This window comes from Rhinopithecus bieti, unplaced genomic scaffold (genome assembly GCF_001698545.2).
Source record: "Rhinopithecus bieti isolate Rb0 unplaced genomic scaffold, ASM169854v2 scaffold_70550, whole genome shotgun sequence".
NCBI classification, from domain to species: Eukaryota; Metazoa; Chordata; class Mammalia; order Primates; family Cercopithecidae; genus Rhinopithecus; species Rhinopithecus bieti.
In genome coordinates this window covers 46,668-59,138 of record NW_016826791.1, presented here as the reverse complement: position 1 = coordinate 59,138, position 12,471 = coordinate 46,668, and the positions used below count along the sequence as shown (strand labels likewise).

At 52.9% G+C, this 12,471-nt stretch overlaps 1 protein-coding gene across 9 annotated transcripts in view; it reads left to right on the top strand.

Moving 5' to 3' along the window:
- Nucleotides 1–10,408, top strand: part of ODAD1 (outer dynein arm docking complex subunit 1) — a 21,531-nt gene extending 11,123 nt beyond the window's left edge. For 7 of the 9 annotated variants that reach the window (XM_017863636.1, XM_017863630.1, XM_017863631.1 and 4 more), the window contains 9 exons: nucleotides 4,838–4,905; nucleotides 5,978–6,165; nucleotides 6,298–6,432; nucleotides 6,985–7,067; nucleotides 7,222–7,390; nucleotides 8,528–8,691; nucleotides 8,771–8,868; nucleotides 9,203–9,281; nucleotides 9,353–10,408. In XM_017863636.1, coding sequence (XP_017719125.1) covers nucleotides 4,838–4,905; nucleotides 5,978–6,165; nucleotides 6,298–6,432; nucleotides 6,985–7,067; nucleotides 7,222–7,390; nucleotides 8,528–8,691; nucleotides 8,771–8,868; nucleotides 9,203–9,281; nucleotides 9,353–9,895 — 1,527 coding nt within the window. In that variant the 3' untranslated portion in view covers nucleotides 9,896–10,408. The remainder of the gene's footprint in view (nucleotides 1–4,837; nucleotides 4,906–5,977; nucleotides 6,166–6,297; nucleotides 6,433–6,984; nucleotides 7,068–7,221; nucleotides 7,391–8,527; nucleotides 8,692–8,770; nucleotides 8,869–9,202; nucleotides 9,282–9,352) is intronic. The other 2 variants (XM_017863637.1, XM_017863629.1) reach the window with 2 other exon arrangements.
- Nucleotides 10,409–12,471: the final 2,063 nt, after the last annotated feature.

Below are 12,471 nucleotides of genomic sequence, written 5' to 3'. Positions count from 1 at the left end.
TCGTTCTCTCTCTCTTTCTCTTTCTCTCTTTCTCTCTCTCTCTTTCGTTCTCTTTCTCTCTGTTTCTCTCTTTCTCTCTCTCTCTCTTTCTCTCTCTCTCTTTCTCTCTTTCTCTCTCTCTCTCTTTCTCTCTCTCTCTCTTTCTCTCTCTCTCTCTTTCTCTCTCTCTCTCTCTCTTTCTCTCTCTCTCTCTCTTTCTCTCTTTCTCTCTTTCTCTCTCTCTCTCTCTCTTTCTCTCTCTCTCTCTCTCTCTCTCTCCTTTGTCTTTCTCTTTCTCCTCACTTTTCTTTCTTTTTGATAGAGTCTTACTCTGTCACCCAGACTGGAGCACAGTGAGGTGATCTGGGCTTACTGCAGCCTGTGCCTCCCAGATTCAAGCAATTCTCCTGCACCAGCCTCCTGAGGACCTGGGACTACAGGCGTGCACCACCACGCCTAGCTAATTAAAACGATTTTTCTTTTTCTTTTTTTTGAGACGGAGTCTCGCTCTGTCGCGCAGGCTGGAGTGCAGTGGTGTGATCTCAGCTCACTGCAAGCTCTGCCTCCCGGGTTCACGCCATTCTCCTGCCTCAGCCTCCCGAGTAGCTGGGACTACAGGTGCCCGCCACCACGCCCGGCTAATTTTTTGTATTTTAGTAGAGACGGGGTTTCACCATGTTAGCCAGGATGGTCTCGATCTCCTGACCTCGTGATCTGCCTGCCTCGGCCTCCCAAAGTGCTGGGATTACAGGTGTGAGCCACTGCGCCTGACCGATTTTTTTTTGGTAGGGACAGGGTTTCACCATGTTGCCCAGGCTGGTCTTGAACTCTGGAGCTCAGGCAGTTCTCCTGCCTCAGCCTCCCAAAGTGCTGGGATTAGAGGCGTGAGCCACTGCGTCTGGTCTTGACTTTCATTTTGAAATAATTTCAAGTTACAGACAAGGTGTGAGAATTGTACAAATAACTCCTATATATCTTTCACTAAGTTTGATAATTTGCCACATTTATTCTCTTTCTTCCCCACTCTTACTATTTGTGTGTGTAATTATTGTTTTGCTGAAAATAATTTATTATCCTGATTGCTGAACTGTTTGACAACATGTTGTAGACATTATGCTCCTAAGTACTTCAGTGAGCATTTCCTAAGAAAAATGCCATTTACTTAGTGCTGTTATCCAAGTCAGGGACATTAGCATTGTTAGAATTCTAAATAGTCCATATTTCAAGGCACTGATTGTCCCAATGATGTCCTTTACAGTGAACTTGACTTTCCTACTCTAGGCTCCGGTCCAGAATCCCACGTTGCATTTGGTTGTTCTGGCTCTGTTCATCTGGGTCAGTCCCTTGGGCTTTTTTGTTCTCCATGACGTTGACATTTTGGAAGCATCCAGGCTGGTTGTGTTGTGCAATGTCCCCTGACACGGGTTTATCTGGTCTTTTTTTTTTTTTTAGATGAAGTTTCACTCTTGTCGCCCAGCCTGGAGTGCAATGGTGCAATCTTGGCTCACTGCGACCTCCACCTCCCGGGTTCAAGTAATTCTCCTGCCTCAGCCTCCTGAGTAGCTGGGATTACAGGCACGCACCACCATGCCTGGTTAATTTTGTATTTTTAGTAGAGACAGGATTTCTCCATGTTGGTCAGGCTGGTCTCGAACTCCTGACCTCAGGTGATCCGCCCGCCTCAGCCTCCCAGAGTTCTGGGATTACAGGTGTGAGTCACTGCGCCAGGCCGGTTTCTCTGATCTTTCTTCATTATTAGACTTGGTGTCTGCACTTTGGGGGACTGTCACAGCAGTGATAGTGTGTCCTTCCTGTGCAGGATCTCAGGAAGCACCTGATGTCAGCTTGTCCCATGACTAGTGATGTTGTCTTTGGTCACTTGGCTAGCCAGGTTTTTGCAATGGAGAGTTTTCCCTTTCATAGTGAATATGTGGTCTGTGGGGAGATTCTCTGAGAGTGTGTAAATATCTTGTCCCCTGACATACCTTCACTCAATCATTTTGTTATGGGATTTTTAGGGCATCACTTTTCTGGCTGGAAACCTCCTCGGCCAGTGGTGCCTTTGCCCGAGTTCTTGTCCTGCGTCCAGGAAGAAGGAGGAAGGCAGACAAGTGGAGAGGAGCAAGATGAAGAGGAGCTTTATGGAGTGTTAAGACAGCTCAGAGGAGACCTGCAGGGGACAGCTCAGAGGAGACCTGCAGGGGGCAGCTCCTCTGTAGGCAGGTGGTCTTGTCCAGTGTTCAGCTATCAGCCATGAGGAGGCCCTGGAGAGGGTGGTTTCTCTCTGCAGGCAGGTTGTTCAGATGTCTCTGCAGGCCTCTGAAGCTCTCAGCAGAGAGGGTAGCTCCATGGGCGGCCATGGGCAGGCCTGGAGGCGACTCTGCAGGTTGCAGTACTGGCAACCTGGCCCCCAGCTGTCAGGCCCTCCCTGGCCTAAAGGAGGGACCTTACTGGGGACCTGCCCTCTTCTGCCCAGGAATGTGTCTGCCTCCTGCTGCCATTCATGGCACTGGGCTGGACCCCAACCCCTCTCTGAGATCAGAGTGGGTGCAAGAGAGGAGAGAGGCCAAGCAGCAAGAGCAGACGCCTCTGAGCCTGCAGGGATCGGGGGTGCTTTCCTGGGCCCCTGAGGGTGCAGGCTGCAGAGAACTTCAGAGATGCCTAGGTCCTGTGGTTGGGAGGGTGGCCGCAGCGGCGCTCTGGGAGCTCCCACCCTGCCAACTCGGAAGGGGCAGGACCCTCGCTTGTCCCCGGCTGCTGCCTGCTCCCTGGAGTGGGAGGCCCGGGTCTGTAGCTGCGGGTTGGGTGGCTGCAACTGCACCCAGGAGGGCAGACCCTGCCTGCTCCTGACCCCCTGCAGGAGCACAGAGAGGCTCAGATCCACAGCAGCAGTTTGGGCAGCTGTCGCCCCGCCCAGGAGGGCGGGGATCCTGCCTGCTCCGTGGAGCAGAAGGCCTGGGTCTGCAACTGTGGTTCGGATGGCTGCAGCTGCATTCAGGGAGCTCCCACCCCAACTCAGAAGGGGCAGAGCTCCCACCGGCTGCGTGGAGTGTGCAACCCCAGCCAGCAGCTACTGCCATCAATTTTAGCATCCATGAATGATTCTTCCCTGAACGGTTATTACTGTAATGGCTGCAAAAGAGTGATTTAAAAAAACTCTATTATTTCTCCCACATTTATAAGATGGCATTTTCCTTAAGGAAACACTTCTCAGCCAGGTGCGGTGGCTCATGCCTGTAATTCCAGCACTTTGGGAGGCTGAGGCAGGCAGATCACCTGAAGTCAGGAGTTTGAGACCAGTCTGGCTAACATGGTGAAACCCCATTTCTACTAAAAATACAAAAAAGTAGCCGGGCGTGGTGGCATGCACCTGTAATCCCAGCTACTTGGGAGGCTGAGGCAGGAGAATCACTTGACCAGGGAGCTGGAGGTTGCAGCGAGCCAAGATTGCGCCATTGCACTCCAGCTTGGGCAATAAGAGTGAAACTCCATCTCAAAAAAAAAAAAAAAGGAAAAACTTCTGTTTCTCCTTGTCGGTGAGCATGAGTGCATTCTGACTTTATAGATGATAATCCGTAACTGCCGTTCGTTTTAATGTTCAAATTGCCCCAGATTTGGTTGGGGGTGCCCCTTCAAGCTGACTTCTGTGACCTTTGGACACACCCCATCACTTTTCGGGAGTACTTCCTCACTTTCTGGCACAGGAAGATAGCCTAGGTAATCTGGACCTTGTTCTGCCCCATCCCTGGGGTTGGCCATTGTTCTGAGGAGTACCGATTCTTTCTAGGGAAGAGTAGGTGTTGAGGCACTAAGAGACTTCGTTGCTACTTGGGTGTCATTGCTTTGAGGCCCTTTCTCTGGAGAGAGCTAGGAAGCACACATATTTTATATGTTTTAAAATTCTATTTATTTTTTGTAGAGATGGGGTCTTACTATGTTGTCCAGGCTGCTCCCAAACTCTCGGGCTCAAGTGACTCTCCTGCCTTGGTCTCACAAAGTGTTGGGATTACAGGCATGAGCCACTGTGCCTGGCTGACATATTTTACAATAGTGAGTTCACGTTGATACTTCTGATTCCATTCCAGTACCACCAGGTTTTTCCTGAGCATTCCTCATTTCATCTTTCTTTTCTGAGACAGAGTCTCGCTCTTGTTGCCCAGGCTAGAGTGCAATGGCACGATCTTGGCTCACTGTAACCTCCGCCTACTGAGTTCAAGTGATTCTCCTGCCTCAGCCTCCTGAGTAGCTGGGATTACAGGCATGCGCCACCACGCCTGGTTAATTTTGTATTTTTAATAGAGATGGAGTTTCTCTATGTTGGCCAGGCTGGTCTCAAACTCCTGACCTCAGGTGATCTGCCCGCCTCGTCCTCCCAAAGTGCTGGGATCATGGGCGTGAGCCACCGCACCTGGCCCTGTTAGTATTTTTAAATACAGTTAAGTTCACTTGTTTCCATTTGCATTCAGTTTTAGTTTTCTCTCCTCTCTTTATTGATTTAATTTCCTTTATGAATATGTAAAACATTAACAAGGTTCTCAAATCAAAACTATTCTAAAAGGTCTTCTAGAGACATGTCGTTTGCTCTCCATCTCCCCACCTCATTTCCACCCAGCCCCGTAGGTTACTAAATATTTTGTTAGTTTGTGGTTATCTACAGAAAGAGCCTTTTGATCCAGCTTATCAGTTTGTCTCATACCTCTTTAAAATCCCTTTCATGGGCAGTCACTAATGAGGAGGGTCCACATTTGGAAGGTTCAAGAGCTTTACTCCTTATTGGAGAAGCATGGGGCCAAAAGGAAAGACTTTGAGCAATGAGGTTGTAAGAAGTGGCACTGATTTTTTTCTCCTCCCCCCACAGGAGATCCACCGCCTGCAGCACCTGGTCAGCACCCTTATCCTCTCCTCCACCGCTGCCTACGCCGTCAGGTAGGGACTGCGGGTATCCCGGGGTTGTGGGACCCAGATGACTCAGGACATACTTTTCCATAAGGCAGTGGTAGGAAGGTTCAGGGCTCATGAAACAGACGTCAGAAGCTATTTTTTCCCCCATAATATCCCCCTTTTCTCTCTCTCCCCACCAGTTCCCCACCTCCACTCTCAAGGTCCTGTTCTTTTTTTTTTTTTTTTTTTGAGACAGAGTCTGGCTCTGTCACCCAGGCTATAGTGCAGTGGTATGATCTTGGCTCACTGCAACCTCCACCTCCCAGGTTCAAGCTATTCTCCTGCCTCAGCTTCCCAAGTAGCTTGGATTACAGGTGCTCAGCACTACACCTGGCTGATTTTTCAGCCAAGATGGTTTCACCATCTTGACCAGGCGGGTCTTGAACTCCTGAGCTCATGATCTACCTGCCTCTGCCTCCATAAGGCAGAGTTTACATAGAGAGAGACAGTACACTCTGAAGGATGAGGAGAGCAGGCTGCTGAAAGAACGTGAGCCAGCAGCACACCGAGAGTTTTGTGTTGGGTTTTTAATATGATGTCGGATTCTTTTGAAGTTCTTGCTTCCGTCTTTTTTTTTTTTTGAGACAGTTTTACTCTTGCCACCCAGGCTGGAGGGCAGTGGTCCAATCTCGGCTTACTGCAATCTTCACCTCCCAGGTTCAAGCGATTCTCTTGCCTCAGCCTCCTGAGTAGTTGGGATTACAGGCATGCACCACCAGGTCTGGCTAATTTTTGTGTTTTTAGTAGAGATGGGGTTTCACCATGTTGGCCAGGCTGGTCTCAAACTCCTGACCACAGGTGATCCTCCTGCCTCCCAGAGTGCTGGGATTATAGACTGAGTCACCGTGCCCAGCCAGTTCTCTGCTTTTTGTGACCACAGGATAACTGCAACCTGATTCAGCCCCATTCCTGTGACCCCAGGCTGGCCCTGCTCATCTGGGACACCAGCTGACTCCATCCCACCCCCACAACCTCTGGCTGACCCTGCCCATCCCCAGGACCCCAGGCCAACCCCAGCCCAGCCTCCAGTCATCCTGACCCCGGCTGACCCCCCCAGGGAGGAGGCGAAGGCCAAGATGGGCTTGCTGCGGGAGCGCGCGGAGAAGGAGGAGGCCCAGAGTGAGACGGAGGCGCAGGTCCTGCAGCGGCAGATATCACACCTGGAGCAGCTGCACCGCTTCCTCAAGCTCAAAAACAACGACCGGCAGCCGGATCCCGATGTCCTGGAGAAGCGTGAAAAGCAGGGTGAGGCCAGGGCTGCCGCCTTTGCATCTCGAGGGCCTGGCCGCCCCTGGGACACCTGCAGCGCACGCACCCAGGAGGTCTCTGTGCTGGAGGCCACCTGGGAGGCCGACCTGCTGTTCTCTCTTCCCCCAGCCCGGGAGGTGGCCGAGGGCGTCCGGAAGACCTCCCAGGAGAGGCTGGTGCTTCGCTACGAGGACGCCCTGAATAAGCTGTCCCAGCTGATGGGGGAGAGCGACCCCGACCTGTTGGTGCAGAAGTATCTGGAGAGTGAGTGGGGCCCTGGGTGGAGGGAGGAGGCCCAGGGGCCCCGGCACCCCCTGAGTCCAGTGCAGGCTGGCTTCAGCTCTGGCTCTGGGGACTCCTCCACGTGCACTGGAGGAACAAGGTGTCAGGCCTGGGACCCACCACCCACGTCCACTGGTGTCTTACTGTAGCCCTGTCTCTGCCCCTCCCCATCCCCTCCTCACTCCTGGGCCTGGAGTCACTCTCCACATCCTTCCCTCAACCCCGTCCCTCTCTGTTTCTCTCCTTACCCATATCTACCATTCTCCCTGCCTGCATCTCCCCATCTCCCTTGCTATTACCGAGTCTCTCTGGCTTTCCCTCTCTGCCTTGCTATGTATTTCTGTGTCCCCCCTGTCGTATCTTCCCACGCCTCTTGGTCTCTGTGATTCCTCTCTGTTCATCTCTCTGCCTTGGTCTCTGTGTGGCCTTCCTCATCCTCACTTTCTCTGGCCTTCTGTGTGCCTGTCTCTGTTCTCTCTGTATCTGTGTCTCTGTCTCCCTCTCTCTGGGACCCGCCTTGCCCAACTTTCCCAGTCGAGGAGCGCAACTTTGCTGAGTTCAACTTCATCAATGAGCAGAACTTGGAGCTGGAGCATGTGCAGGAAGAGATCAAGGAGGTGAGTGAGGCCTGCCCTCTCCATCTCCTCCTCTTCTCCCTGCCTCCCTGCTACCTCCCCTCCCTCAGCCCCCCTCCTGCCTCTTCTTCCCAGCTCCACACCCCCCAACTCCCAAGGCTGACATCTGGCCCAGCCTTCAGCCCTGTCCCCACAGATGCAGGAGGCTTTGGTGAGTGCACGTGCCAGCAAGGATGACCGGCATTTGCTGCAGGAGCAGCAGCAGAATGCATTGCAGCAGCGCATGGACAAGGTGCGCTCGGAGGCTGAGCGCCTTGAGGCCCGCTTCCAGGATGTGCGGGGACAGCTGGAGAAGCTCAAGGCTGGTGAGCACCCACAGGCACCCCCTCCAAAGCCTGGCTTCTCCACTTGGAAGGACACCATTAGCCTGTGGGGCTTGGAGGCATTGCATGGACAACCTGGTTCACTTGCTTATCGGTTGCTCCATATCTGTCCATCTTTCCAACCAGGGTCTATCCCTCCAACTGTCTCATGTCCATCTATCCATCCAGCATCTGTCCCTCCAGCTGTCCTAGCACCCATCCCCATCCATCCATCCATCCCACCCATCATCAGTGGCATCCATCCATCCATCTAGGTTATCTCTCCAACTGTCCCATATCCATCCATCCATCATCCAGACGACTGTCCCTCCAACTGTCCTAATATCCATCATGCCACGCCTGGATTTATTCCTCATTTATTCTATATCCTTCTCGTCAAACAATCCATACCACCACATAAACAATTCATCACATAAACATACACAATAGATCTATCGATCCATCCAGGGTCTACCCCTCTCATCGTCCTACATATCTATCTCATCCATTTCCATCCATCCATCCTCATCGCCATCACCATCCATACCAGGTCTATCCCTCCATCTGTCCATAGTCCATTCTATTTTATCCAGGGCGGTTCCTTACATCTGTTCTATATCTATCTATCCATCCAGGATCTACGCCTCCATCGATTCCGCAGCCATCTATGCATTCATCCATCTATCCATCCATCCATCCATCCATCCATCCATCCATCCAGGGTCTATCCCTCCATCTGTCCCATATCCATCTATCTATCCAGGGTCTATTCCTTCATCTGTCCCATATCTATCTATCCATCCAGGGTCTACCCCTCCATCTGTCCTATATCCATCTGTCCGTCCATCCATCCATCCATCTATCCATCCATCCATCCAGGATCTATTCCTCCAACTGTCCCATGTCCATCCATCCATGCAGGCGTCGTATCTTCCCACGCCTCTTGGTCTCTGTGATTCCTCTCTGTTCATCTCTCTGCCTTGGTCTCTGTGTGGCCTTCCTCATCCTCACTTTCTCTGGCCTTCTGTGTGCCTCTCTGTCTCTGTTCTCTCTGTATCTGTGTCTCTGTCCTGAGTGGGAAGAGGGCTAGTACCCAGCTGGCGGTGCCAGGTCCCTGACAGCTGGCCCTCCATGATGCAGATATCCAGCTCCTCTTCACCAAGGCCCATTGCGACAGCAGCATGATTGATGACCTCCTTGGGGTCAAGACCGGCATGGCAGACCGGGACATGGGCCTCTTCCTGAGCCTCATCGAGAAGCGGCTGGTGGAGCTCCTGACAGTGCAGGCCTTCCTGGATGCCCAGGTGGGAGGCGGCAGGGAGCCGGGATGGGAGGCAGGTCTCAGGGGTGGCCCAGCTGACCACAGGCTTCCACACTCTCCAGAGCCTCACCTCCCTGGCCGACGCTGCCCTCCTGGCGCTGGGCCAGAGCCTGGAGGACCTTCCGAAGAAGATGGCCCCACTTCAGCCCCCTGACAATCTGTGAGGCGCAGGGCAGGAGGGACACAGAGGGGACGGGGCTTCCATGGGGGCAGAGGGAACACACAGGATAGAGGGTTTTGGGGGGCTTTTGGGGACTGACTGCTGGATGTGGCCCTGGGGGTTTAGAATATGAGGTGTGTGCTTTGAGGCAGCCAGAAGGAGTAGGGGCTTGGCACCTTTGTGTGGGAAGAGGGGGCCCCGGGTACCCCAGAAGGGGAGGGCACTCAGGGCTGGTGGGAGAATGACTGAGGTTCCCAGGGTTTCGCAGGAAGGGCCACTGGCCTTTTTGAGGGCTGAGAGTCTAGTCTTTTCCGGTTTTCCTTCCCCTCCCCAGAGAAGACCCCCCAGGTTTTGAGGTCAGCGATGACTACCCCATGAGCAGGGAGATGCTGCTGAGCCAAGTGGAGAAGCTGGTGAGATTGGGGCCCTCAGGGGTGGGGCCAGGCCTCCGTGTGCGTCCAGGCCCAGCTCACCTTCCCTGCAGGTGGAGCTCCAGGAGCAGGCAGAGGCGCAGCGCCAGAAGGACCTGGCCGACGCCGCCACGAAGCTGGACGGCACCCTGAGCGCGGACCTGGCCAGCACCCAGAGGGCCGGCTCCAGTACCGTCCTGGTGCCCACCAGGGAACCCCGTGCCATCCCCGGGTCCATCTTGAGCCACAAGACTAGCAGAGACCGTGACTCTCTTGGCCGCGTCACTTTTGGCCCCCTCAAATCCAGCCCGGGGCATTTGCCTAGCCACGTCACGCACGGTGACCCCAACACTGGCCACGTGACCTTCGGCTCCACCAGTGCCTCGAGTGGGGGCCATGTGACCTTCAGAACTGTCAGCACCAGCAGCTACCTGGGCTCCACTGGATACGCGGGGTCCAGCAGGGGCGGAGAAAACACAGAGGGTGGCGTGGAGAGCGGAGGCACAGCGTCTGATTCCAGCGGAGGCCCCGGGTCCAGCAGAGGCCACATCTCCAGCACCGGCCCTGCCTCCAGCACTGGCCCCGGCTCCTCCACCAGCAAAGACTCCCGGGGCTGACACGAGGGGCACGCAGCCCCCAGCCTGCCCTGGCTCTCTGTAGGGGTCTTTTTTTGTGTCTCTTCTTCCCTGTTTGCCTTGTGGGTCCCTGTCTTTTTCTCCCAGTCCCAGGCCTCTGTCTTTTTGCCCCTCTTAACTGTTTTCATCTGCCCTTCATCATCACCTCACCTCTGTCTCCTAGTTCCTTTCTCTCTGCTCCTGACCCTGCTTTTCCCTCTGCCTCCCGATCTCCTGTTCTCTCGGCTTCCCAGTCAGTGTCCGTCCTTCTAGTCTCCATATCTGCCCCTTCCGTGTCTGCTGAGCCCTGACCCCCTGTGGATTCCCCACCTTCTGTTGCTGGCTCACTCTCCTCGTCTCCATCTCCCAGGTTCTCCATATATCCTGTGTCCTCTCTCTGTAGCTCCTCACTCCCCAAGAGCCCTCTAGTGCTGACAGGCATGGGAGAAGTCAGGGCGAAGATGCCAGGTTCAGCATGGGAAAATGGGACTGTGGAAATAAAGCCTATGTGTGGAGAGCTGGCTTCAGGCATGGCTGCTTCCTCTACCTCCGGCCTGGGGGTAATCTGTGACCCTGTCCCGATTCCCTGCCATTCATTCATTCACTCACTCACTCATTCAGCATTCTTATTTATTTATTGAGATAAAATTTCCCTCTTGTTGCCCAGGCTGGAGTGCAGTGTCATGATCTCAGCTCACTGCAACCTCTGCCTCCCAGGTTCACGCCATTCTCCTGCCTCAGCCTCCCAAGTAGCTGAGATTACAGGTGCCCACCACCATGCCTGGCTATTTTTTGTATTTTTAGTAGAGATGGGGTTTCACCATGTTGGGCAGGCTGGTCTTGAACTCCTGACCTCAGGTGATCTGCCCACCTCAGCCTCCCAAAATGCTGGGATTACAGGCTTGAGCCACCACGCCGGGCCTATTCATCCATTTTTCTGAGACCTCTCCTGGAGCCGTGTTGGTCAGGGCAGTCACAACTGCAGATTCTCCGTGGTCCTCAGGCAGCAGAGGTTTCTCTCCTTTGTGGGCCAGCCAAGGGCTGTCCTCCATATCACCCGTGTACCCCAGGCCCATGGCATAGCCATCATCTGGAATGCTGCTAGTCCTTTGGCACGGGAAGAAGAGAGGATGGCACAGCAGGCAGTGACTTGTGAGGCTTGGACCTGATATGACACCTGTTTTCTTAGCTTACACTCAGCCAGAGTGGGTCACCTGGTCACCCTGAACTTCAAGGGGCACCGGGAAGCGTAGTCTTTTCATGTGTCTGGAAGGAGAGAAAAGAAGGATTATTTATGGACAGCCCTAACTCCAATCGCAGGGGCACAGAGAAAAAGCTGACCTTGACCTTTTCCTGCAGCAGGGGTGGGTGCAGGAGTGAGAGGGCTTAGAACACCATGATAACTCTTTCCTGTAGTTGAGTCATGCCAAATTCCCTGTCAAAATTTAATCCGTTGGTGTCAAAGCTATATAAAAACTTTTAAAAAATCAGGCTGGGCGTGGTGGCTCACGCCTGTAATCCCAGCACTTGGGGAGGCTGAGGTGGGTGGATCACTCGAGCCCAGGAGTGCAAGACCAGCCTGGTGAACATGCGAAACCCTGCCTCGACTGAAAATACAAAAATTAGCAGAGCATGGTGATGTGCACCTGTCTTCCAAACTACTCCAGAGGCTGAGGCATGAGAATTGCTTGAATCTGGGAAGCGGAGGTTGCAGTGAGCCGAGATCACAGTACTGCATGCACTCCAGCCTGGGTAATATAGTGAGACTGTCTCAAAAAAAAAAAAAAAAAAAAAGTTCAAATCCAAACAGATAATCCATCATCTGCCTTCCTAATCCAGGAATGTAGCACCCTGAGCCCCCCCTTAAAATGGCTTGATAATAGTACATCCTTTTTCGTGTGAGAATATGATGAATTTATACACACAGCCTTAGAACAGTGGCCGGGCGCGGTGCCTCACGCCTGGAATCCCAGCACTTTGGGAGGCCGAGGTGGGCAGATCATCTGAGGTCAGGAGTTTGAGATCAGCCTGGCCAACATGGTGAAACGCTGTCTCCACTGAAAATATAAAATTAGCCAGGTGTGGTGGTGGGTGCCTGTAACCTCAACTACTTGGGAGGCTGAGGCAGGAGAATCATTTGAACCCGGGAGGCAGAGGTTGCAGGGAGCCAAGACCATGACACTGCACTCCAGCCTGGGCGACAAGAGTAAAACTCCATCTCAAAAAATAAATCAATCAATAAAAATAAATAGAATGTCTTGATAATAGTACATACTGTTTTGTGTGAGAATAAAATGAACTGATACACAGCCTTAGAACAGTACCTGGCATGTAGTAAAAGCTCAGAAATATATGTGACTATTAGTAGAACAGCGATAAAGATGAAAATAGCATAGTGTTTTCTATTTATTTATTCATTCATTCATTCATTTTTTGCATCTCACTCTCTCACCCAGGCTGGAGGGCAGTGGCGTAATCTCGGTTCACTGTAACCTCTGCCTCCCAGGTTCAAACAATTCTCCTGCCTCAGCCTCCCAAGTAGCTGGGATTACAGGCGCCTGCCACTATGCCTGGCTAAT